We start from the raw sequence: 25,825 nt of genomic DNA, 5'->3' as shown, positions 1-25,825 counted from the left end.
TCTGGACAATTATTCAAAGGCCTAATTGAAAGATGACTTCTTTGGAAATTTCACCTCAGTTATGAGTACTGAGCACTCTGGGAGATCAGGCCCTTGTCCAGTGGGAAGTAAATCTAAAAGGCATTTGTACAAATGATGTTAACGTTTGGGGCACATGATTTCATGTGGCATGTTTCATCCAGTATTCAAGATGGAAACTTGATGTTTTTCTTTTCAAACATGAAATTAACTTGTGAGGCTGAGAGGAATTGAATGCAAAGCACACAAGGCCAAGTTCAGCGGGGTGCTGAGTATCTTCCACTCCTATTGACATCAGTGGCCGAGGTCTGAGCTCTGCACCGCTAAGAATCTAGGACTTGTCGTCATGATGATTTCTCTGTGGATTTCTCTCTCTTTGTTTGAGAATAAGATGAATTAAGTGCCATTTGTGTTTTTGTTTTTGATTGGTATATGTAGCTGAGGGTCTTCAAGCTGGCGAAGTCCTGGCCCACTCTGAACATGCTGATAAAAATCATTGGCAACTCAGTGGGTGCCTTGGGAAACCTGACCCTGGTGCTGGCCATTATCGTGTTCATCTTTGCCGTGGTGGGCATGCAGCTTTTTGGCAAGAGCTACAAGGAATGTGTCTGCAAGATCAACCAGAACTGTGAGCTGCCCCGCTGGCACATGCACGATTTTTTCCACTCCTTCCTCATCGTCTTCCGTGTGCTGTGTGGGGAGTGGATTGAGACCATGTGGGACTGTATGGAAGTGGCAGGACAGACCATGTGCTTGATTGTCTTCATGATGGTCATGGTCATCGGGAACTTAGTGGTCAGTAAACCATTTGCTTTTTGTCTTATTGACTGCTTGTGGGTGGAGAGGCAGTGGGTAGACCCCAGGACTGCTACGGGGTACTTGTGTTCTATTACATGGGTACAAATCACTCAGGTCTCTAATTCTGGATGCCCAGACTCCTTGTGGACTCCCCCTGCAAAGACTTGTGTAAATAAAGGGCTTTGACAGAGAGAGTCTCTCCTTTTGCTTTTCTCTAGGGGCTGGAAATAGATAAAGGCGGAGACTTGGGCTAAAGCAGAGTGATCAAGTGCTGAGTTTTAACATGCTCCCTGTGAGTCTGAGATGGGACCAACCCACCACTAGAGCTAAATCTCTTGGAATTTGAGGACCATCATGAACTTTTATACCTTGAACCCCAGTCCTGCAATGAGCTGCATCTGGAGCTACCCTGTGTGCTTGGGTGGCGGGTAATGTTAGGTAAGGGAAGGCATTGCCTTCCCAAAATTGCCTGCATTTCCCACCCCCGGCAAGGCTGTGGCCATGGTGTTGTCAGCCTGGGTCCCCAGCCACTGGGGGAGGCTGGGGCCGTGGCACTGCAGTTGGGCTGCCTGGCCACTGAGGAGAACTAGGGCTGTGACTGTGGCATGGCAGCCCAAGCCCTCTGGTTGGCCAGGAAGAATTGGACTGGGGTTGGGCATACTTGGCTCCATGGGGAAGGCGGGTATTTGGGGAAAGGGCAGGGCTTCAACCAGAAGGGGTGGGCCTGGAGCTTGCATCCCCCAGATGGTCATTCAACCAGTGTGCATGCCTGCATTTGCACTAAGCCTCACTGATTACAAGGTGGTGGCATACTGCCAAGAGCTTTCTTAGAATCATAGAATTCTAGGGCTGGAAGGGCCCTCAGGAGGTCATCTAGTCCAGCCCCTTGCCTAAAGCAGGATCAACCCCAACTAAATCATCCTAGCCATGACTGCGTCAAGCCAGGTCTTAAAAAATCTCTAGGGATGGAGATTCCACCACTTCTCTTCGTAACGCATTCCCATCCTTGACCACCCTCCTGTCTCACCTACATCTCTCCCTCTGTAACTTCAGACCATTGCTCCTTGTTATGTCACCTGTCACCATTGAGAACTGTCCATCTCCATCCTCATTAGAGCCCCCTTTCAAATCACCTCTCGGTCTTCTCTTCTGCAAACTAAATAAGCCAAAATCTCTCAGCCTCTCCTTATAGGTCATGTGCTCCAGACCCCTAATCATTTTTGTTGCCCTCTGCTGAACCCTCTGTAATGCATCCACATCTTTTCTGTACTGGGAGGCCCAGATTTGGATGCAGTACGCCAGTTGGGGCCTCACCAGAGCTGAGTAGAGGGGAATAATAACTTCTCTAGATCTGCTGGAAATGCTTCTCCTAATGCACCCCAATATGCTATTAGCCTTCTTAGCTACAAGGGCACACTGTTGACTCAGATCTAGCCTCTCATCCACTGTAATCCCCAGGTGCTTTTCTGCTGCACTGCTACTTAGCCAGTCAATCCCCAGCCCGTAATAATGTCAAATACTGAGCCATTGACCACTACCCATTGGGTCTGTCTGTCAAGACAGTTCTCTATCAGTCTTACAGTCCATGTATCCAATCTGTACTTCCTTAACTTATGGGCAAGAATATAGCGGGAGACTGTATCAGACGTTTTGCTAAAGTCAAGGCATGTCACATCCATTGACTTCTGCATGTCTACACAGCCAGTTACCTCATCATAGAAGTTAATCAGATTGATCAGGCACAACTTGCCCTTGATGGATCCATGTTGACTACTCTTGATCACTTTCCCCTCTTCCAAGTGCTCCAGAATGGATTCCTTGGGGATTCTGTGCATGATTTTTCCAGGGACTGAGGTGAGGCTGACTGGTCTACAGTTTCCTGGATTGTTGTCCTTTCCTCTTTTAAAGATGGGCACTACATTTGCCTTTTTCCAGTCGTCCGGAACCTCTTCCGATCTCTACGAGTTTTCAAAGAAAATAGCCAAAAGCTCTGCAATGATATACACCAATTCCCTCAGTACCCTTGGATGCATTAAATCTGGACCCATGGATTTGTGTGCATCTAGCTTTTCTAAACAGCTCATAACCCATTCTTTCCCCACCGAGGGCTGCCCACCTCCTTCCCATACTGCATTGCCTAGTGCCGTAGTCAAGGATCTGACCTGTCCATGAAGACAGGCAAAAAAAAGCATTGAGTACTTCAGCCTTTCCCCCATCATCTCTCACCAGGTTACTTCCCTCATCCAGTAACAGTTCCTTGCCTGGAGCTCATTGGAAGATGGGGCCTTGGTGTTTAAGTTGTGGATTTGCCATCGGTGCCAACGTTGATTACCAGTACGGTACTTGCGGACATTGTTCTGAATCTCCCATTAATGTCAGTGGGGCTCAGGTGGCTAAATGCTCATAGGCAGTTTTGCTGTAGTGTGTTGGCACAAAGTCATCAATCTGCCAAGTGTGGTCTCTTCTCTTGCAGGTGCTGAACCTGTTCCTGGCCTTGCTGCTGAGCTCTTTCAGTGCAGATAACTTAGCAGCAACAGATGATGATGGGGAGATGAACAACCTGCAGATAGCAGTCATTCGCATCAAAAAGGGGATCGCCTGGATCAAAGCGAAAGCACACGAGTTTATGCAGGCACATTTCAAGCAGAGAGAGGCAGATGAGGTCAAGCCTTTGGATGAGTTGTATGAAAAGAAGGTGAACTGTATCGCCAATCACACTGGGGCTGATATCAACAGGGACATTGACTATCAGAAGAATGGCAATGGCACCACCAGTGGAATTGGGAGCAGTGTGGAGAAATACATAATCGATGAAGACCACATGTCCTTCATCAATAACCCCAATCTCACCGTCCGGGTCCCCATCGCTGTTGGTGAATCTGACTTTGAAAACCTCAACACAGAAGACTTCAGCAGTGATACAGACCCCAATGGCAGCAAGGAGGTAGGATGGATGATTAGTATTCATTTTAACCCCATGCCTATTTCACTTCTACAGTTAACTTCTATGGCGAGAAAAGCATTGCAAGGGGAGGAGGGCAGGTCTCATGGTGTAGGCACAGTATAGTCCAGCTGTGGAGTCTGAATTGTGTTCCTTGCTTCTGCTGCTAATTTGTATTGCGATAAGAGCGTCAGTCATTGACCAGGACCCTAATCTGCTAATCACCATAGAAACACAAAGGAGTCAGCTCCTGTGCCAGAGAATTTATAACCCACATATAAGGCATGAGGCAACAAGAAGGTACTGATGGACACTTTTTCCACCTGTTGGACTCTCTAGCCTTATAAAATAGGTATAACACTTATATTAAATACCCAGCCATTCTTAATGTTTGTAATATCCCATCAATGATGTTTTTCTTTTGGCCTTGTTTCTAAGACCAAGTGCAGTGTCAGTAATGTTAGAATCATCACCTATAATGAATTAAGTGAAGAAGGAAAGATGTGGCTACAGGGGAAGAATAGCTTTCTGGTGATGCATAGAACTTTATTATATTCTTGACGGTGTCCTGGATTGCCCTGTGATCTTAGGCAGGATACAACGGGAGAATATCACCAGTTCACAAGGGGTTGGTGGTTAAGAATTCAACAATTACATTCAGTAAAGTGGTTTGTGGTCCTAGTATGGAAGAGATCATGCAGGACCTGTTTGTGTGTTAATGCATTGTAGTTGGGTCAGTCTGGTATTGCATTCTATGGAGTAAAGAAAAGTCTGAAATGTGATTTGATGCCTAACCTCTCAAGAAGTGCAGAAGTTTAGATTCGATTCCTTAGCTGCTGTCTGACGCCTAAGATTTTTATTTTGAAAACTGATGACTAAATGTCCTAATCAAAATGTCTGATTCGCTATCCATGTCACAGAGCACCCTGACAACAGCCAGGAAATAGATTTTCTTTGAAACAGATTTGGTCATCAGGTTGTTAGTTTGCTCTGCCACATAGCTACAGCCTATAGAGAATGTCCATGAAAGCTCATCTTTGGGTTGACCTGACTGAGGTGGTGGTTGCGGGTTCTTTTTGTGTTTAAGAAACTGGATGATACCAGCTCTTCTGAGGGCAGCACGATTGATATAAAGCCAGAGGTGGAGGAAGTCCCTGTGGAGGCACCAGAAGAGTATCTGGACCCAGATGCATGCTTCACAGAAGGTGAGTTAAGCCTAGATGTGGCCTCTGAGTTGGTATTGGGACCCATATCTATTGCAGGTTTAGCCCAGGGTTTAGGTCTGAGGCTGGGTCAGAGCTAGTGTTCTTAAAGACCCCCTACTTGGTAGACATGAATAAATTGCATTCACATGAAGGAGTTGCAGATTTTAGGCCTTTGAGGCCCAGTGATTGCTGCAGTTGTCTAGACTGTTAACGACTAATACAGGTTCTCCTTCAGTGAAAGTGGTTGGCACCAGGGACTTTGAAACAGGAAAATTTTGGGTTGTATTTCTTCTGCTGCTGGGAAGGTGCTGATGGCCCCAATGTGCATGACAGAGCCATAGCGAAGTCCTACATGGCCACCCATTGGCTGGAATAAATCCCATAACAAAGGTGTTTTACATCGCTTGAGGTGATCCGTCAGTGAGTTCTCACTGCTGCCTTCTGCTGAAGTATGGCTGCCTTGCTGAGCATAATTATTTTAAACTGACTGCTCAGAATCTGATGTAGAGCTAGGCATTCAGAGACTACCATGACAGGACTGAGTGTAAGGATCTGGAAGATGGCTGAGTTGATTGGATGGATGCATTTTAATTTTAACTGAAATACAGCCATTTTAAACCTACAGGAGCAAAGTCATATTTTTGCGAAGACCCTTCTGTTATTAAAATACCTTGTCTCCCATCCCAATAAAAATCCTCTCACAAGCCCTACTTTCCACGCTGCTTCTCCCATGCAGGTTGTGTGCAGCGCTTTAAGTGCTGTCAGGTCAGTATTGAAGATGGGCTGGGCAAATCCTGGTGGATCTTGAGGAAGACCTGCTTTCTGATTGTGGAGCACAACTGGTTTGAGACTTTCATCATCTTCATGATCCTTCTGAGCAGTGGCGCCCTGGTAAGTTAGTTCTGGAAATGTGTGAGTCAATTTACCTTATACTGGGACTCTTCTAGTATAGTGAAAGTTATTTCTGGGTATTTTGGTGAGGAGAAGCCATCTCTCCTGGGACATGTTGGGGAATGAAGGACAAACTTGTGGTTTTTTTATTATTATTGATTTGTATTGCCATGGGCCCCTTTGCTCTGGGTGCTTTACAAAAACCTAGAGTGAGACAATTCTTGACCTGAAGGTTTTATAATATAACTAAAATTAAGACACAAAGCTAGAAGCCTTGAAATTTGAGTTCCAAATCGTGCTCTGCCAAAAACTCAGTGAGTGACGATTGGTAAAACCATTTTACCTCTCTGGGCATTAGTTTGCCCATTGTGTTGTAGGAATAGTGATACATTCTTTAATGTTTGTACAAGTCCTGGGCACCTTCACATCAGAGGTACTTTGTGGTTGCAAACTGGGATGGATGGTTTTAACACTGCAACCATGTTGCTAAAAGCTAGTGTTCTACCAGGGAAAAGCCCCCATCTAATTTTTACCAGTCCTTTGAGAATCAGCTTTGTGGGTGTATAGTGGGTTCTCCTGTACGCTGAATGAAGAAACATAGTACATTTCAGCTGCAAATTCTAGTGCACAGCATTCCTAGGCTTCCCTAGCTTCTCATTGGCCAAAGTGTTCAGAAGGGCTGTGCACCCTCAAATTTTACTTTTCATGAGCTTGGCTCCCACTTACGCATCCAAATAAATGGAAAGATTTTCACATGAGCTCAGCTCATGTGCACCAGCCTGTGGAGAGCTAAGCTTTCTGAAAATCTGTCTGTAAGTGTCAATGGATGCTGAGCACTTTTGAAAAACTGCCACTCAGGCACCTAAAAGGAAACTTGAGTCCCTTTGAGAACCTGGGCTTGACTACACTGGACTTCTTTGCATCAGTACAAATGTGCTGCACTCGTGTACAAATTCACTGGTGTAGCTTACCCTAGTTTAAATAAACTGCTGGTTTGCTCCACATTGAGTGGCAAAGTCTTATGTAATGACAAGGGGCACCTGGTTATTTCCCAGGCTTTTGAGGATATTTACATAGAACAGAGAAAGACCATCCGGACCATGCTGGAGTATGCAGACAAGGTCTTCACCTACATATTCATACTGGAGATGTTGTTGAAATGGTGCGCCTATGGATTTGTCAAGTTCTTCACCAACGCCTGGTGCTGGCTGGATTTCCTGATTGTGGCTGTAGGTATTTTCTGCTTCTGATCTCTGGGTGGGGAGTAGGTTTAATGCTGTGATCAGGCAAAGGGTCCAGTAGATCTGGGTGGCCAACCTGAGCCTGAGAAGGAGCCAGAATTTATGAATGTACGTTGCCAAAGAGTCCCAGTAATATGTGTGTAGCCCCATCAACTCCTCCCATACCTTCTGTCTACCAGCAGCCTCACCGATCAGCACTTCTCCTTCTTCTCCCACCCGCTACAGTCAGCTGTTTCATGGCATGCAGGAGGCTCTGAGGGAGAGGATCAAGGCTGAGACAGGCTCATGGCAGAGACTGGGAAGGGACAGGGCCTATTACAGAGCCAGGGATTGAGTCCTAAGCACCTCCCAACATATTGGAAAGTTGGTGCATGTATCTCCATCCCTGGAGTCAGTGCCTGTGCACGAAACCACATATTAACTTCTGCAGAGTCACATGCAGCTCCAGAACTGCAAGTTGGCCACTCCGTACTTGATGTACTCCAATCCCCATGTGTACATAGTTCTCTAAAAAGGACAGAGCCATTCACACAAGCAGAGCTGCTGGGAATCATTGTATGCAAGGGAGGAATTTCTGCACCATGGGTCTTTACGGATGTGTATGAAGGACGGAAGGATTTCCATCCTCTGGCTTATGTTGTGTTAGCATTGCTCTATCTGAAGGACATACACTGAGAAAGATACAGAAAGTGTTCAGGAGAGCATAAAAATGTGCTGAAGCAATATGTTCTGTCTCCACCTAGTTTGTGTGAGATACCAATAGGAGAGAGTCTGCCAGGTGGAATCTTCCATTGTTGCCATCTGGTGATATCCATGCACACTCTGGACATCGGGTGCTTGGGCCAATGGGTCTGTTTAGATCTTTTTAGAACTCTAGGTTCTTCAAATTTAAGTGAAGAAAGAGCTCATCAGGCAAGATAAAGGTTTTTTTTTTTTTTCCTATTCCTCTTTGCTAAAGAGGATCCAATATGCAGAAGAAAATGTCCGAGCCTCACATTTAGAGATCTGGACAGCAGTTTGGTGTGGGGTAAATGTAGGATGATTGAATGGGTGGACTTTCAATGTGGACAAACTAGCATCGAGAGAGTTGGCTGAAGGGATAAAAAGAGTAGAAGATGGGAAATGTTAAAATAATTTGCTGAATAAAAACCAACCAAAGTACTTAAAATGCTATGGGCAATGTTTTCAAAAGCACCAGTGATATCAGGCTTCAAAGTGCCGGAGTCATTTACAAAAATTGGTGTTTAGGCTTCCAGGTCCCTCAAGTCCTTCTGGAAATTGTAGGTGTGTGCATTTAAAACATCCACCTGTGAGGCAGGATCCTAGCCAAGGGCCCCGAGGCCTTGCTGCAGTCAGCCAGATGATTTATAGAAATATTACACTGAGGAAAGGTCTTTGAGTCTCTTACAAAGAAATGGAAAATTCTGAATAGGAGATATTTGTTTCTGTGGTGTGATGGGTATGGGAACTCCAGAAACATCTGAGCAGAGAGAAGGATTGTCCTTGGTGTGTTGGGGTTCTGTCAGCATAGAGCCAAAAGTGAGGTCAAATTGTCTGGTATTTACTGTATGAAAACTGATATCCTGTCTTTCCTCTTGGATGCCACTTCTCTAAAAACACATCCTAGAAGTAACTATTCTGATTATTAAAATCTACTGTATCTGTAATTCTTTTGTGTTTATTGTAGAGTAAATGTAAAACTAAAATGAAAATGCCAAAACCACAGGCTAAAGACCTTCCAAACTGGATTGAGGAAAATGGTTGAGCAAGATTAAACTGATTAGATATACTTTTAAGAGAAGAGGCCTGCAGTTAAGCTAGTTAGGTGAATAATTATGAAGGTTACACTCAGTCCTCATACTTCACGGCATGAGCTAATTCCAGTGGGTTCAGGTGGAAAGTACAATATCACACAAACGGCAGATGCAGGACAGGTTTGTTCACATTATTGCAAAGGATCTGATCCCTGCTAGGGTCAAGTTATTGAATTTACTGGTAAGGTAATTTCTGTCATATGGAGTGAAGAAGTGCAATGCAAGTGTTACCTATCAGGGAGCTAAGTTTTCTGAATGCTGAAGATTTTGGGCTTCACCTGGTATAGTAGTTGAGGAAATAAAACAGTCATCTGTAAGAATGTGACTACATTGTTGTTAAAACAAAGTACTGAAGCTGGAGGTGGTTAACAAAGTCCTCCTTAAATGTCCCATCTCATCTCCGCCAGACTTTTAAAGCCTCTAAAAGGCAGAACTGGGGTTTGAGCTGAATCTTGTGATGGGATCAATAACGAACAGGGAATAAGTATTTACATCGTAACAATACTTTCGAATGTTATTTTTCAGGTTTGGTAGCATTGCTATATAACCTTCCTCCTCTGATTCCCAATGTTTCCTGGGTGTACATATGAAGAAAGAGACTTTTTGTGGGTAATAACAATTAAGGCTTCCGCTTTTCAGTCCAGAGAGATTCCTTTGTCATGTACCAATGCCCTCCAAGCATCCCATTGATATTTCTAGTGAATTGAGAATATAGTACTGGAAAACGCCTTTGACAGTTGAAATGTCCTTTTGTAAGTTTCACTATTTCTCGTCTTGTTCACAGTACTGACAGAGTTGTTCTCTACTTGAAATGCTGGAATTACTTTTGCATTGTGAGTGCATTAGCAATGATCTTGCATCCAGACCTGAAGTTTGGATCTGAAACCCCTTGTTTTGAGGGATGAAACAAGGCTGTAGATGTTTTGCTACTTTGCAGAGTCATTTCTAACCTTGTTCTTTCCTCCCCACTAGGCAGAGTTACTAGTAGGCACCCCTCTTAACTGCTGCAGCCTGTGGTCATTTAACTGCAGAACAAGTCAGTTTTCATGAAAGCTGATAGCTGATTTCTGCGTATGCACAGATCTCTTTCACTGAAGCGGAGTTTCTAGTCAGTAGATCAGGCTGCCTTGTGTACCAGCCCAGGTCTAACACTGCTATGCAGCGCTGGGTGAGGTGGATTAGAAGAACTTAACTTAAAGCTGTGTCCCTTCTGCTTGTGTGTGATTATAAACTAAAGCTATTACATGAGGCATTTCTTTGAGATTAGTGAAGAATCCCCATGCATCCCCTCTCGCAAGAAAGCTCTTTCTGATGTAGGGTGGGAGCAGAAGCTAAGGCAGTGGCCTCGGCCTGCTGCCTGAAATACCTCAGAGCCCAGAAAACAAAAAAGCAGAGCACAGGCTAACCGACTTCGGCTCACAGGGCTTGTGCTGCAGAGCTCAAAACAGCAGTGTAAATTTTTAGGCTTGGGCTGGAGCCTGGTTTCTGATCTCCCCTTACAGGTTTCAAAGCCCAGGCTGTGTAGCCTGAGCCTGAACATCTCTCCTACATTGAAAGCCCCTCCCACCTCCCTGAGTCACTTGACCTAGGCTCTGAGACTCACTATTGTGGTTTTTTTGCTGTGTAGACATACTCAGAGACACTTGCATCATTAGCCTAGTCCAAAGCATCCCTGAATATTGGTGCATTAGAAATTTGGTCCTGAATTGTTGATTCCTTGGGCACATTTCTTGAGCAAACTGGCAGCATCCTTGAAGTTCATGTACCAGTCAGTGCTTGTTTCCTCATGTTTAAAACGAGCATAAAAATCAGTTAACAACAGTGTCCTGTTGTGGGAATGACCTGACTAATGATTGAAAAGGAAATTCACTGTGTAGGGGCTAAGTTATTTCATGGTATGTTCTGATCAGTTGTAACTGACATTTTTAAATGGTTTAGATACTTGTCCATGTGTGTGTCTGTGGTGTGACAGTGGTTGACTGTATATCAGAAGTGCATGGGAGGCAGATGAATATGTTAATAGTGAAGGAAAGTTGTTATTTACAGAGGACCCAAATCACATCCTAGTGTTGTCAACAGCAGTCTTTCAAGAGACTTAGTTGGAAATTGACTCATTCATGTACAGCCATTGTATGTACATGATACTTTCAGGGCAGAAGGTCCCTAGGAATTCCAAGTATAAGAACCTAGTCCTATAAGAAACTTAGCTGTTCTCATCACCTCTTGAGGACATTTGTAGCTCACAGTAGGGGATCCTAAATTCTAGTCTAAACCATTGTCTTTAACAAAAACAATGGCCTTGGAATTGAAGCTCAGCCCACTGAATTTAGGACATCTAGATTCTATCCACAGCTCATCATAGACCTACAGTGTGACTTCTGAGCAAGTCATGTTGTCCAATGCCTCAGTTTCCCTATTTGTAAAGCGGGGTAATTATTCTAACCCTACCCTCCCCCACAAGTAGGTTGTGCTAAGTGATAATTAAGCTTTCATCCTTTGCAAATCTTTGTAGGGAGGTACTAGAGAAGTACTGTGAGTTAGCAGATTGTAAAAAAAAAAAAAAAAAAAGTCTGAGATTTAAAGGTGACACAGAATTTGAAAGCCAAGGATGTTCAGAGTTTTATGATACCAGTCCATCCCCAAAAGTATTCTTATGCTTTTGATATACAATAATAAAATCCGACTGTATCCATCCACAGACACTGCTCTAGAAAGATCACGGCTGTCAGGAATGAGTGAGGTGACTGCTATTTTAATAAACTGAGCCCAGCAGTTTGTGCGGTGTGTGTATTTACCTGTATTCTTTCTCATAGGTACCTTTAAAATTTGTCTGGCTTAATTTAATGGGAGCTGCTGGGACCCTGCAGACAATAAAAGGGCGAGGGTAAGGTTTTGTCATCTGTTTGGGCTTCTTTTTCCAACAGACCCTGTTTCCGTCTGTGTGTCTCTGCCTCTATCTCACTTCTTTTTTCCCCTTTGTTTTTTTCGGATGCCTCTCTCAACTGCATTATTTCCTTCCAGGTTGTTTCAGTCAAGTGCAGTAGGCAGCTGGTGTCATGTCTTCGGTATTTATCTCTGGGGGGCCCAGACCTACAGGCTAGGCTGGGCTGGGCGATCAGTGCTAGGTGCTCATTCTAACCGTTTGGAACATATTTTTTTCTTTTCTTTTTCTTTTTGTTTGTTTTCTGTGTAGGTCTCTTTAGTCAGCCTTATAGCTAATGCCCTGGGCTACTCGGAACTAGGTGCCATAAAGTCCCTTAGGACACTAAGAGCTTTGAGGCCTTTAAGAGCGTTGTCCCGATTTGAGGGGATGAGGGTAAGATGCCATTAGCAGCTGATCCTTCTGCATGCCGGTGGAGCGGGTTTTTTAAGCATGCTAGAACTGATCAAAGTGGTGGAAAGAGAATTCCAAACAGAATCATGATGCAGCTGCTAACTTGATCACACACCTTTGTTTATGTCCCCTCACCCTGCCCTCTGCTGCACACTTCCCTTCTAAAGAAGGGAGATGCATTTAGCTGCCTCATTACATTAATTATTGGCCCAAATCACAAGCCGTTTGTAAAACATGTTCAGCACATGGCTGTTCTCATTTGGCCTGGCTTTTACCTCTAGCATCCAAGGGGGCTTCTCAGCTGTAAATATTTTTATTTAGGGAGAATCACCAGGTGCAAAGAAGCAGAATTTGAACCACCTCAGATGTCTTCTCCCTTCTCTGTCCCCCAAGGTGTTGGCCACAGTGGGAGCTGGTGGGATTTAATCAAAGGAGAATTTAAAGTGGTTGTTTTTTTTTAAATCAAATGTATGCAAGTCAGTAAAAATCTTCTCCTCCTCCTGGGGGTCACTCAGGCTTTTAGTCCCTGCAGGAAGGAAATCGGGGAGAGCTCAGCAGTTTCCAAAAAGCGTTTGGTTTAATTCCTCTTGTTGCACCTTGTTGTTCTCAATCCAGTCTGGTAGTGACTGGACGCCTTGTCTGTTAGTGAAGCTTTCCCTTCCACTCCCTCCCTTTTAACATGCTTTTATGGTTCCCAGTCCTGTCACTGTGATATTAGCAACAAAGCACAAGCAAAGCATTGAACTTAAGCTTTCCTGAAATTGTTAGATGCACCAGAGTCATGGGAATTCCACTTGAAATGACCGCAGTGTCTTGTTACTTTGCCACTCATTTTATCTTGTGGTGCTTTTCCTTCATGTAAAAAACAAACAAACAAAAAAAAACCCCACACCTTTCTGTGGGTAAAGGGTATGGTGGACCAATGGATTTTCATTGTTGCTGTTGTGAACAAGAATAATTTAGATCTGTTGCACTAAAGATAAAAAAAATTGCACACTTAAATTTAAAGGAAGAAAAGGAATAAAACAGCTAGGAGATCACACTAATCTCTTAAATTTACTCTGCCATGGGAGGCAGAGGTGAGCAAACTTTTTACATCAGGACACACCTTTCATCCCTGGGACTAGCAGCCACATTCCTTCCAACCTGTCTAATATAATCCAAACTGATGGAAATTGGGGTTATATTCATATCCAAAAACAAAACAAAACAAAACACTTTTGGCACATGTAAGAAAATAAGTATGTAGAGTCTAAAAACTTTTATTAATTGGTATAGATGAGTGCACAGACATAAAAACAATAAGGCATTTCAACATTTTTAATGAGATGGATGAGCCTGAGACCCAGCAGCCAATTGTGCTGTGCCCCACTTATGAAATTTCATGACCCTCCACCCACAAGAGGGCCTGCCTCCCAGCTTGTACACCCCTAATCTGGAGCATAAAATGACTTGTTAAAGGAATTCTCAGTAGATCTCTAGGTCACAACATAAACTACACCATCTATTTAAAAAAAATAAAATGCAAGTCTCCAATGGAAGTAATAGTCTGTTCTGAGAATAGGAGCACATTTTACTGTAACTGCGTGAAGAGGCAGCAGTGTCTCGTTTCTGGAGCTAGATATAGGGAGCTGTGATTGTGCCTCTGGTTTTTGAGGGACCTTGGGCAGGTCACTTAGCCCATTTCTGCAAGGTGCAGGGAGGTTAATAATACTTCACAAGAGTGCTGAGAAGTTTTATTACTGGCTGTAAAGTACTTTGAGATCCTTAGAGAGAAGGCATTGTACAAACAGAGGATTATCAATATGAAGCATTGTGACTGGAAACGACCATCATCTGTTAAAACAGATTTCAGGTATTGACCACGCGTGTTTTTGTCTTAACCTGTAGATGCTCATGAGGCGTTTGCCTGAACTGACACTATTGGAAGAGTGACTAATCTTTCCACACTAAAATCCTGGCCCCATTGAAATTAATGACAAAACTCCCATTGACTTCAGTGTGGCCAGACTGTCACCTTAGCTTTCTCTACAACTTGACATTGTTAACATAATTTGCATCATAAGAGAGTAAATGTATACTTTAAATACCGTTATCCCCAAATTTACAAGTTTAGATTCTTGAAAAAATTGTGATTCTATGATTAAGACTAAACATCCATGTTGAATGAAGATAGCTTGTGTGAACTATATGCTAAGTACAAACGTGGTTGATTCCTCTCTGGTGCTGTATTAATCTGCTTTGTTGTCCCCCTCCCCACCATTATGGCTTCTAGTTTAATGCTAAACAGTAGTTTACAAACTCCGTAGCACAATCACAAAGGATGCAAATTGTTTCAATGACACAAATCCAGGGTGATCAGGTCTAGTGCATATGGAGTCTGGCAAAATTAGAGGTATAGAGCCACCTCCATCCACACCTGCTTCCAGCAGGCCCAGTACTCCCCAGTTTGTGTACATTTGCTCCTATGAGCAAGTGTGGAGTTTGTGTGGTATGCAGGGTCCTTCTGCACTCAGATGAATTTCATCCACATGGAGACAGTTTGCCGCCTAGTGCAATGCCAATGCAGTGTTAGCCTTTTTTTGTCATTAAGGGATATGTTTGTTAGTTGTTAAAGTTAAAAAAGAGTTTCTATAATGACATAACCTGGTCACAAAGACTAGCATAATCGGAGAGGGGAAAAAGTCCACAGCTAATAAATGGCTTTTTGAAAAATAAATAAAATGAACTCCCTCTGCTCCCACTACCAGGAGATTTTGAATTGTACCTGGTGTGGAATCAAGAGATTCACGTTCACTGAAATCTGGAAACTGCTTCACTTCAGCAAAATTTATACAAAGTGGTTAATGGTAACTGTGCTGTTTTGTAACCTTCTCCATTCTTTTTTGTTCTGACTTTGAGACAAGCCTTGGTCTCCTGTACAGCCAAAACAATCCCTTCAGCCCCAGGGACAGTAATTTGAAGTGCCTTTGCAAGTAGTTCTTTGCTTTTCTCTACTCCGTAGTAATCTGCATTTTAAAGAGCTTGCTCTGCTCTTAAATTATTCAGGAACTACAATAGTAATGCTATGAAACATGCATGCCCTTTTGTCAACTGCCAATGCACAGTCTGCACACAAAAGCCATGTTCCCTAGCTCCGATTTTTTTGAAAGTTGGATGTGGTTTGAATGATCATTTTAAACACATTGCAAGTTAATGCCATTGGTTCAGGAAGAGCACATTTGTCCAGTCAGCATACCTACTCTACAACTGGTTGCGGGTATAACAGCACGCCAATATATGACTAATTTTAAAATGCAGTAGGTCATCACTAGGGTGAATGCACATAAGAGTGGAGTGGAATAAAGGTGGAGAAGAGAAGAGGAGGGAAAGGTGTTGTGTATTTAACATATATTTAGGGGGCCTGATGCTGATCTCATACCAGTGTAAGTCTGTACACTTACACTTGTGTAAAAGTCATTAGACTCAAACCCTGTTAATTTCATGGAAAACTGCATTCAGTAGAAGTACATGTATATTTAACCCTTTTACTGCCACATCAACAACTTGATGGGGCAACTAAAACCCAAAATTGAATCCTGGTCAATTAATGTGTTATTCAGGGCTAGAGAGAGGTCCAAGTCACAAAGCTTGGAGTTGGGTCTAAATTTCTGGGATGTGGATCCAAGATTCTGGTTTCAGTTCATCTCCTTTCAGGGCTAGTATAATTTTCAGTGACCATTTATAGTGAAATCCCATTGCAGAATAGAGGTTTTTGAGTCAACATGAAATATGACTAGATAACTGCTAATTATTTTGTTACATAAAACAGTTAAACTCAATGTAGAAAGCAGACAGTTTAAGAGTGTGATTTAGACATGTCTCACCAGGGAGCTTATCATATATTTTACCAATTGCTTCATGTAAAATGCCAGAAAGGACTGGGATCATTCAGTATCTTAATTCCCCTAAGTTATGTGAAGTGCATCCCAGGAGGATGAATCACTGGCTTAATCTCTCTCTTTTTGAGGGGGAAAGGTGGGGGTGGGCAGTTGGGAGGACCAGCAGAATGATATTTACTCTCCAGGGCATTTTCATTAGCAGTGACTTCTTGCAGGGAATGCCTGTGGCCTAGTGGTTTAAGGAAGAACTGAGACTTGGGTTCCATACTTGACTCTGACACCTGTGTTTTGGTTGGGGAAACTGAGGCCCAGAGACGCAAAATGATTTGTATAAGGTCATGCCACCAGTTGGTGACGGAGTCAGGAACAGATCTTCTGATGGCCAAGTCTGTGCATAAGCCACCAATGCCATGTCAGTGATAATGAAAATGCCTCAGGCAGCAAAGAGTGTCAGCAATTCCCACCTCAGTTGCCTTCCTGACTCTTTGTAAAGTGCCTTGAGGCCTGCCTGAAAAGTGCTATGATTCCACATGGTTAATCATCGTAGATTTATTGTTTGTACCCTGAATTACAGAATGCCTGAAACCAGGGTGCTTAGTTAGAACTTGCATTAGTGTTCCTCTTTGGAGGCTAGATAGCAGGGATGAAACGATTTAAAATTTTAACTTTCTAGAGGACTCTAAAATCGGAGAATTGTAATAAAAGATGTACTACTCCTCTGGTGTGAGCGCTTGAATTCTGCCTTGTGTTGGTCAGGAGAGGGCTTGGGGAAACTCTGTGTCAAATTCCTAAGACTCAAATTAGGAAATGGCGAGAGAGACAAGCTGTGACCAAACAGCACACCACTTCTTGTCTTATTTGCTGCATGTGGAGAAGGGAATATGGCTTTTCTTTCTTCTTGAGCCTGCAAACCTGCATGCTCAGCTATTTGCCTGAGACAACATGGTCGGCCTTGCTTAGTCACAAATACTTTCTTGGTGTTTACACTGACTCATGACTCAGTCTTATGAGAGCAATCTTAAGGGCTCAGTCCTGCTCCCATTCAAGTCAGTGGCCCAGAAAATCCCACTGACCTCAGTGGGAGCAGGAAGTGGGCCCATAAGTGACCACAGCCTTGTTTTAAAGTGGGGAATGGCCATAAGGGCCACTGGCTGATAAAATTCCTCCAGATCCTTGAGCAATGTTATCCTTGGACCTGGCTTTGAGCAGTTAGTCAGGCAGAAGCCTGTTACTGTGAAGAGTTTGAGCCCAGCCTCACTCAGTAACATTGTTTTTTCTCTTTGGCAACCAAAATGTATTTACAAGTAATTCGGGTTCTCATGCCACACACAAACACTTACCCGTAGACAAGCCAAAGTCAGCAGATCCAAAAAGAACTGTGCCCTGTTTTTCATACAAACAGGACAACAACAGATGAACATAAGAATGACCAGACTGGGTCAGACCAATGGTCCATCTAGCCCAATATCCCAGTGGGCTTCTAAACAGAACCTTTAACAACCTGAAATAAGTTCACTGCAAACTCTGGACTAAAAGCCACAGAGCTGTCAGTGGCCTCGCCTCCTATTCCCCCCGAAAAACAGCTGTACTAATGCTTGTTGCCTCCTGTCTTCTGTGTTATACTAAAACTTTCTCCCACCCCTTCCAACGCAGGTGGTTGTCAACGCCCTGGTTGGTGCTATCCCTTCCATTATGAATGTCTTGTTGGTCTGCCTTATCTTCTGGCTGATTTTCAGCATTATGGGGGTTAACCTGTTTGCTGGGAAATACCATTACTGCTTTAACGAGTCCTCCGAGGAGCGCTTCGAAATACACATAGTTAACAACAGGACTGACTGTGAAGCTCTGATGCTGCCCAACTCCACTGAGATCCGATGGAAGAATGTGAAAATTAACTTTGACAATGTTGGGGCAGGATACCTGGCTCTTCTCCAAGTTGTAAGTTTTGCCTTTCACCCCTCCCAGCCCGCAGTAGATGTTAGCTCTTCCAAGAGACCATCTCCATCTCTGGGTTCGTCCCTCGCATGCCTCTAATTCAACACTCCCCTTGATTTCAGTGTACCTTGCATTAAGTCATTGGGCCTCACTTTGGCATGAGCTGAGCATTTGGTTTTGGCTGGGATGCCTCTTATTTGTATTCCCAGAGAAAAAACAACACTAAATCAATTTTTAAGACCCCACCAAACCCTGGATTTAATGAGGCAATAATAAAATGTCTTTAAAAATACATATGAAACTATCCGTGTCATGAGAGAGAGAGATTTAAATAAATTGCCTATAAAATCACAGACCTCCAACAGATGAAATTAAACCATGCATTGTAACAGGAAAGCAAGAGGGTGACTTCTCATGTCTGCTCCACCCAACCCTGGCTCAACACCCCCATAACTCCGGATCAACCTCCGCCAGCCCCGTTCATCACCCACGCATGCCTCCAGCTCTGGCTCCGGTTTACCAAACCTCACACACAGCTCCAGCTCAACTCCCCCAGTCCTGGTTCAACCCCCACGCCCTCCCCTGCTGCAACAGCTGACCACCCCTCTGTGTGCAGTTCTGGCTCAACCCCCCGCCACACAGCCCGAACCCACCCCAGGCTTAGCCCTCCTGCCCCCTCCCACAGCCCCAGCCCACCACCAGGCTTAACCCTCCCCAACTGTCCCCTTCCCCTCCCCCCAACCCCAGGACTTACCTTTCAAAAGGAGCTCCAGGTGCTTCTGCTGCTTTCCTGGCTGCAGAGCCTGTGTTCTACCAGGGAGAAATCCACGCCCCCAACTTACACGAATTCGATTTACGTGAGAGTGTGTGGGAATGGAACCCTTGCATAAATCGAGGCGCCGCTGTACTTACCTCTAAAAGAATGTGTGCTATTCTTCCTTAGGCTACTTTCAAGGGCTGGATGGACATTATGTATGCAGCAGTAGATTCCAGAAAGGTAAAGTATGTGCTCCAACACCCTTCCTTGTCTGTATTGTTGCTTTTATTGATTTGCTGCTGTGGTTGTATTTCCTGGGGTTACCACATTGGAATCCAGTAGAAGATGTACAGCAGGGCTCTCAACCAGAGCTATGGGACCCTCGCAGAGCCCTAAGCAGGGTTCAGAGGATCTGCCAAGCAGGACTGGTGTGAGATTTCCTAAGGCTCAGGGCAGAAAACCAGAGCACTTCTGCTTGGAATGAAGCCTGGGGTCTCAAGCCCACCCAGGGCTGGGTCTAAAGCCTGAGTACCTTGCTGCATGGGGTCCAGGGCAGTTACCCTGTTTGTTACCCCATAATGCTGGCCCTGGCTGTTACATGCAGAAAAACTGTTGTGGGCTGTGGATTTTTATAGCCTGTTGGGGGTGGGGAGAGCTCAGAAAGAAAAAGGTTGAGAATCTCTGTGGTACAGACTCTAAACGGGTGAGACTAACTGTAGGAGAATTACAGTGGAGGACGAGTGCAAGGAGTATTTATTTCACTTCAGGGTGGGGGGAACACCTGGGAAAAGGGGATGTAGCTGCTAAGTCTGCCATTTCATAGGTCCTTTGGCTACACCTGGGCCCCATTCCAGTCCAGTGGTAGTAATATTAGCAGTAGAGATGCCATGCATCACTCACAGCCCAGGCTTGGAGTTACAGACCAGCTGCCTGGCACTCCAGGTGTACCTGCATTGTGTCTGGTCAGATTAAACACCTGTGTTCATTTATTGTTAGTTTCAGGTTAGAAAGAATTTGGAATTTAAAAGTCTTTGATTTGAAGTTTTGTTAACCAGGTTCACTGAAGAAGTTTATATATTAACATCAAAATGTTCCCCAGTGGCAATGAAGTAGGTGTTAGGTTGGCGTTCTCTCCTGGGTCGCTGGAAGCTCCTTAAATCAAGAAAGACACTGAGGCTCTATAGTGAAATACATAACTGAGTCAGAGCTGTGCCTAACCCTTCCCTCAAGGTCCTGTCTCAGTAGGTGCTTGTGCATAACTGGGGATGGATTCTCTGATGGCATTTTCTTGGTTGCTCCAAGGCCCTAGGTAGAATCTGGAAAAGAGAAGGCTCCAGGACTGCAGGTATATAACCTGTATTGGGAAGGTAATAGCTCAGGGTTGGTAAAAGATTTATAGATGTGTTCTCCTCTAGGTAACCAGCTCAGATCTGGCCCAGATAGGAGGAATTTATGATCACATCCAATCTGATGGCTATTTGGTGACCCCTATGTGAAAAGATTTTGGTTGGGACTTGGTCCAGTTGCTTCTCATAATATTGTAAAAACTACCATCCAAATTGGCAGCTTCTTGCAGCCAGAAGGGTAAAGGTCAGAATGTAGGTGGAGACAAGCTTCAAGAGAGCTTGTCCCTGAGCTGTGCTGATGGGGAAGCCTGAACTGGAGCTCTGCAGGGAGTGCGTGCAGGCAGGCAGGTACCTTTCATCAGCACAAAATTCATATTTAGAAAGGGTAGAAAAGTTCCAGACAAGCCATGTGCCACTCTCTGAGGCTAATACAGACACTTGAACTGAGACTATAGTTCTGTGTACCAATACTTTATGCTGTCTTTGCAATGTCTGTTTTTCTCCCAATCCCCTGATTCAGCAAGAAGAGCAACCCAAGTATGAGGACAACATCTACATGTATATCTACTTTGTAATCTTCATCATCTTTGGCTCCTTCTTCACCCTGAACTTGTTTATTGGTGTCATCATTGATAACTTCAATCAACAAAAGAAAAAGATAGGTCTACTTTTTTTATTGGTTAAAGAGGTGGATCTGGGCTCTTTGCAGAACAAAGAGATTAGTGGATGTTAAGGCCAGGACACTCCTGCATAATACGGCATAGAACTTCGCTCAGGGAATCTGGCATTGAACCTCATCTCCTAGAACTAGTATTGCAGCCTGTTCATGACTTTTAACAGACCATATTGACTTGCTCCCAACCCCCGTTTAAGGAAAGGGGATGGGCAAAAAAGTTGCAGTAAAACAAGAAGCAATGTAATCTTTGCCTGGACATTGGGGAGGTTCAGAAAAGTTGTAGGTTCCCCCTAAATGCCTTGATTTTCATTCACCTCTCTATTTTTTGATCACATCTTTATTCAGCCCTTCAGTTCTAGTCAAGTGCAAAGTGTTGCTCTTAGGGGATTAAAACTAAATGCACAAATACTGAATGGAAAATAGTAACCGAGAGAAAGCCGTGCTAGTCTACAGACTATCAAAACAAAAAAGCAGTCAAGTAGCACTTTAAAGACTAACAAAATAATTTGTTAGGTGAGCTTTCGTGGGACAGAACCACTTCTTCAGACCAGAGCCATACCAGAACAGACTCAATATTTAAGGCACAGAGAACCAAAAACAGTAATCAAGGTGGACAAATCAGAAAAAAAATTATCAAGATGAGCAAATCAAAGAGCAGAAGGGCAGTGGGGGGAGAGTCAAGAATTAGATTAAGCGAAGTTTGCAAAAGAGCCCCTATAATGACCCAGAAAATTCGCATCCCGGTTCAAATCATGCTAATGTGTTGAGTTTGAATATAAAAGAGAATTCAGCTGCCGTACTGTGATCCCTTTCCCTTAATGTGCATGGACTGATTATAACCAGCTTTCTTTTTTCTTCTCCTTTACTTTGGAGGTCAGGATATCTTCATGACAGAAGAGCAAAAGAAGTACTACAATGCCATGAAAAAACTAGGCTCAAAGAAACCTCAGAAACCTATTCCCAGGCCTCTGGTAAGCATGTGATTTCTTGAGAGCCAAAGGACAACTTGGGCTGATTCTCAGTAGTGGTCAGCCCCCAAACCATTGCTTGAGGAGTCACTCCGGACTCCACACTGCCTTTTTAACCTGCAGATGTAATAGTCCAAGAAAATCATTGTGTATCTTTCTTGATTTGCCAGCTGGAGCCAGTCCTGAAAGTGTAGCATCTGAGAAGGAGAGGGAAGATGGTAGTGGTTACAGTGCTTTCCTGAGCTGCAGGAGACCTGTGTTCCATTGTTCATTTTACCACAGACTTGTTGTGGGACCTTGGGCAAGTCACAGTAGTGTCTCTGTTCCTTTACTCCCCATTTCAAAAAAGGGACTAATAACACCAGCCATCAGGGCTCTCAGAGAGCATGGTTGTGCTGGTGACAAGATTTTGGCAGCTTTTTGGGCTGGTGACTGCATTTCCCACTTTGGGATGTGTATGGATCACATGTGGGAAAGTCAGTATTTTCACCCCAGTCTGTAGACACTAGAACAGTGAGCAGAACATTTCAAAAGAGGGATACTAGGGTTTGGTAGATCAGTAGCTAGCTTTGTCCCTTTACCTGATTGATTTGTTTGCTAGCAGTCCATGCTAAACATTTCCTCTGTTTCCCCCTACCCCTGCTCCCCGCCAATTCATGATTCTTCTCCTGTAATGCAGAACAGCATCCAAGGAGCCGTCTTTGACTTTGTCACTCAGCAAGCATTTGATATCATCATCATGATGCTCATCTGCTTCAATATGGTGACCATGATGGTGGAAACAGACACGCAGAGTGAACAGATGTCAGATATCCTTTGGTGGATCAACCTGGTATTTGTCATCGTCTTCACCTGTGAGTGCGTGCTGAAGATGTTTGCCTTGCGGCATTATTATTTCACCATCGGATGGAACATTTTTGACTTCGTTGTCGTGATTCTGTCCATTGTGGGTAAGTGGAGTAGCCAGTGGATGCATATGGGATTTAGTGGCTTCCCTGACATGCACTTGGGCTAAGGCTGTCTTCACTAGAAGTAGGTGTCTACGGGGTGGTGTGAAATGGAATGTGGCCCAGAAGTTAAAGAGAGACAATGGAGCCAAGACTCCTATTTCCAGTTCTCGGAGGAGAGCATGACCTAGTAGTTAAAGTAAAACATTGGGAATCAAGACACTGCTGTTTCCGTGCTCTGCCACTCACTCACTGCGTAGAACTGGGTAAGACACTTTTTTCCCCTGCCTCACAAACAGGACTATAATTTGCTTCACAGGGATATTACGAGACACGCGTATAAACCAAGCTGAGGCCCTAGACAAACTATTGTTTGTTTTTTGTCCTCAGTCAAATTGGGATTTACAACTTTTGCATTCCATGTTGGATTGGAATTAATGGCGAAACTGGGCTTCTGGAGTTCGCTTTTTGGTGTTAAATTTGTGTTTCTTTAATGGCAAATACAAAAATTATTCCAGAGTCATATGAAAGATGGCAATCCACCCTATTGGAAAAACCCCTATAGCTTTGGACCAACCTGGTTCAAAGCATAGAGATTGTCCTGCAGCACCAAATAGAGCCAACTTTGTCAAGTTACATTGATGCAATGAAAGTTAGGAGCGTAAATACCTTTTTAAATTAACCATGCAATAGAATGTGGGCCCACATGTTAATACAATGTGGACTCCTCATAGTTCCGCTTCTCCAGATCTCTTTCATTTAGTCTGATTAATAATTACTGACCTTTAAGACCTAGGGGATGAACAGCCAAGGAAACAAGTCCAGATGGTTTCATGGCCTTGAATCTTAAAATCCCAAGAAGAGGAGTGAGTTTCAGCCCATAGCTCTCTAAATTTGGGCACTTAAAAATTAAAGGGTGTAGAATGAGAGGTCCCTCGTGGAAGCATGAACCAGCTTTCCTATTCAACTGTTCCCTTGCCTGCTTCTGGTAAACAATGAAGATTACAGGTGTTTAAACTGGGTTATAACATTTCCCCCCCCCCACATTCTTTAGGCATGTTCCTGGCTGATATCATTGAGAAGTATTTTGTGTCACCCACTCTCTTCCGAGTCATCCGACTGGCCCGTATTGGCCGCATCCTGCGTCTGATCAAAGGGGCCAAGGGGATCCGCACCTTGCTTTTTGCATTAATGATGTCCTTGCCTGCCTTGTTCAACATTGGCCTCTTGCTGTTCCTGGTCATGTTTATCTTCTCCATCTTTGGCATGTCGAACTTCGCCTACGTAAAGCACGAGGCCGGCATAGATGACATGTTCAACTTTGAGACCTTTGGCAACAGCATGATCTGTTTATTCCAGATCACCACTTCAGCTGGCTGGGATGGCCTGTTGTTGCCTATCCTGAACCGGCCGCCGGACTGCGACCTAGATAAGGAGCACCCCGGGAGCAGCTTCAAGGGAGATTGTGGTAATCCCTCCGTGGGGATCTTTTTCTTCGTCAGCTACATCATCATCTCCTTCCTGATCGTGGTGAACATGTACATTGCTATCATTCTGGAGAACTTCAGTGTGGCAACAGAGGAGAGTGCTGACCCATTGAGCGAGGATGACTTTGAAACCTTCTATGAGATCTGGGAGAAATTTGACCCTGATGCCACACAGTTCATTGAGTACTGCAAGCTGGCAGACTTTGCCGATGCTTTGGAGCACCCTCTCCGGGTCCCTAAACCTAACACTATCGAACTCATTGCTATGGACTTGCCTATGGTAAGCGGGGACAGGATCCACTGCCTGGACATCCTGTTTGCCTTCACCAAGCGTGTGCTGGGGGACAGTGGGGAGTTGGATATCCTGAGGCAGCAGATGGAGGAAAGGTTTGTGGCATCTAACCCTTCCAAAGTGTCTTATGAACCCATCACAACCACACTGCGGCGCAAGCAGGAAGAAGTCTCGGCAGTGGTTATCCAGCGGGCTTACAGGGTTCGCCTAGCAAAGCGAGGCTTTATTTGCCGGAAGTCTGCCTCTACTAAGCTGGAAAATGGAGGAGCAAATCGGGAGAAAAAAGAAGGCACCCCATCCACCGCATCCCTCCCGTCCTATGACAGTGTAACTAAACCTGAAAAGGAGAAACAGCTGCGAGTGGAGGAAAGAAGACGAGACCGAGCAAAAAGACAAAAAGATTTCAAGGAATCCAAATGTTGAAGCAAACAAATGTTGTACAAATTTAAAAAAATTTGCAAGCAGAAAGATTGTTTACGAACTTCACAAAATGAATCAATACGGAATAGCTAAGGAGACACCTGAGGATCTTATACCAAACATAGTCTGCTTACTATGTGACAAAGTTGCATCTAAAAGCAGTGACCTACCACATGTTGAAAGGACCCTTCTAAATGAACATTTAAAAAGAAAAAAGGATTTTCTATTGTTTGGGCAGGTGGCCACTGCATGTTCCATATCAATCAATGCAACTGGGGACAAACAAACAAAATAAACACACACACACACACACGAAAAAACAAAACCCGCTGCTTGGATTGATATATCGTCCAGAGTAGCCAACAATTTATTTTCTTTTCTCATTTTATTGATTAGTAAAAGAAAACCCAGATGTCACAATGTTTAAAGGGTTTGTTTGTTCATGCAAAACTAATTTGCATTCCTGCATTTAATTAAGCAGCAAAAAAGAAAAAAAAAAAAAAGCAAAACAGAAACCAAACAAAAAAAACACCCATTTAGACCAAGCCATTGGATTGTCATAGTTTATTTGGTATTTATTATCTGCATACTACTTTCTACATGGGCTTTACTTGGTTTGGGAGATGGGGTAATCAGGTATCTTCAGCCTGGAAATTTGCTCAGGCTGATTTAAAAAAAATTGTGCTTGTTCAATGCATAGAAATGATTTGCATGATGGCATGCTGTGACCAGGAATCATGCATGAAGAATCATTAAACCACAAGACACTCAATACTCTTCCACAACAGCTGGTTAAGCCACAAGTTCAAGGCACTCCACTGACTACCACACACAGTATTTGGAGGTTAACCTTAAATGTAATCATGCCCTTCAC

At 43.9% G+C, this 25,825-nt stretch overlaps 1 protein-coding gene across 11 annotated transcripts in view; it reads left to right on the top strand.

Annotated features, from left to right (window-relative positions):
- The window catches only part of SCN8A (sodium voltage-gated channel alpha subunit 8), a 66,581-nt gene extending 41,052 nt beyond the window's left edge, over nucleotides 1-25,529 (top strand). For 7 of the 11 annotated variants that reach the window (XM_074979950.1, XM_074979945.1, XM_074979951.1 and 4 more), the window contains 12 exons: nucleotides 457-813; nucleotides 3,290-3,760; nucleotides 4,845-4,962; nucleotides 5,699-5,853; nucleotides 6,909-7,082; nucleotides 12,102-12,224; nucleotides 17,777-18,061; nucleotides 19,002-19,064; nucleotides 20,691-20,819; nucleotides 21,704-21,808; nucleotides 22,485-22,755; nucleotides 23,807-25,529. In XM_074979950.1, coding sequence (XP_074836051.1) covers nucleotides 457-813; nucleotides 3,290-3,760; nucleotides 4,845-4,962; nucleotides 5,699-5,853; nucleotides 6,909-7,082; nucleotides 12,102-12,224; nucleotides 17,777-18,061; nucleotides 19,002-19,064; nucleotides 20,691-20,819; nucleotides 21,704-21,808; nucleotides 22,485-22,755; nucleotides 23,807-24,954 — 3,399 coding nt within the window. In that variant the 3' untranslated portion in view covers nucleotides 24,955-25,529. Of the gene's footprint in view, nucleotides 1-456; nucleotides 814-3,289; nucleotides 3,761-4,844; nucleotides 4,963-5,698; nucleotides 5,854-6,908; nucleotides 7,083-12,101; nucleotides 12,225-17,776; nucleotides 18,062-19,001; nucleotides 19,065-20,681; nucleotides 20,820-21,703; nucleotides 21,809-22,484; nucleotides 22,756-23,806 lie in introns of all 11 variants that reach the window. The other 4 variants (XM_074979943.1, XM_074979944.1, XM_074979952.1 and 1 more) reach the window with 2 other exon arrangements.
- The last annotated feature ends 296 nt before the right edge of the window (nucleotides 25,530-25,825 follow it).

The sequence above is a fragment of the Carettochelys insculpta genome, chromosome 29 (genome assembly GCF_033958435.1).
Source record: "Carettochelys insculpta isolate YL-2023 chromosome 29, ASM3395843v1, whole genome shotgun sequence".
NCBI lineage: Eukaryota > Metazoa > Chordata > Testudines > Carettochelyidae > Carettochelys > Carettochelys insculpta.
This window is presented reverse-complemented; position numbering and strand designations above follow the sequence as displayed.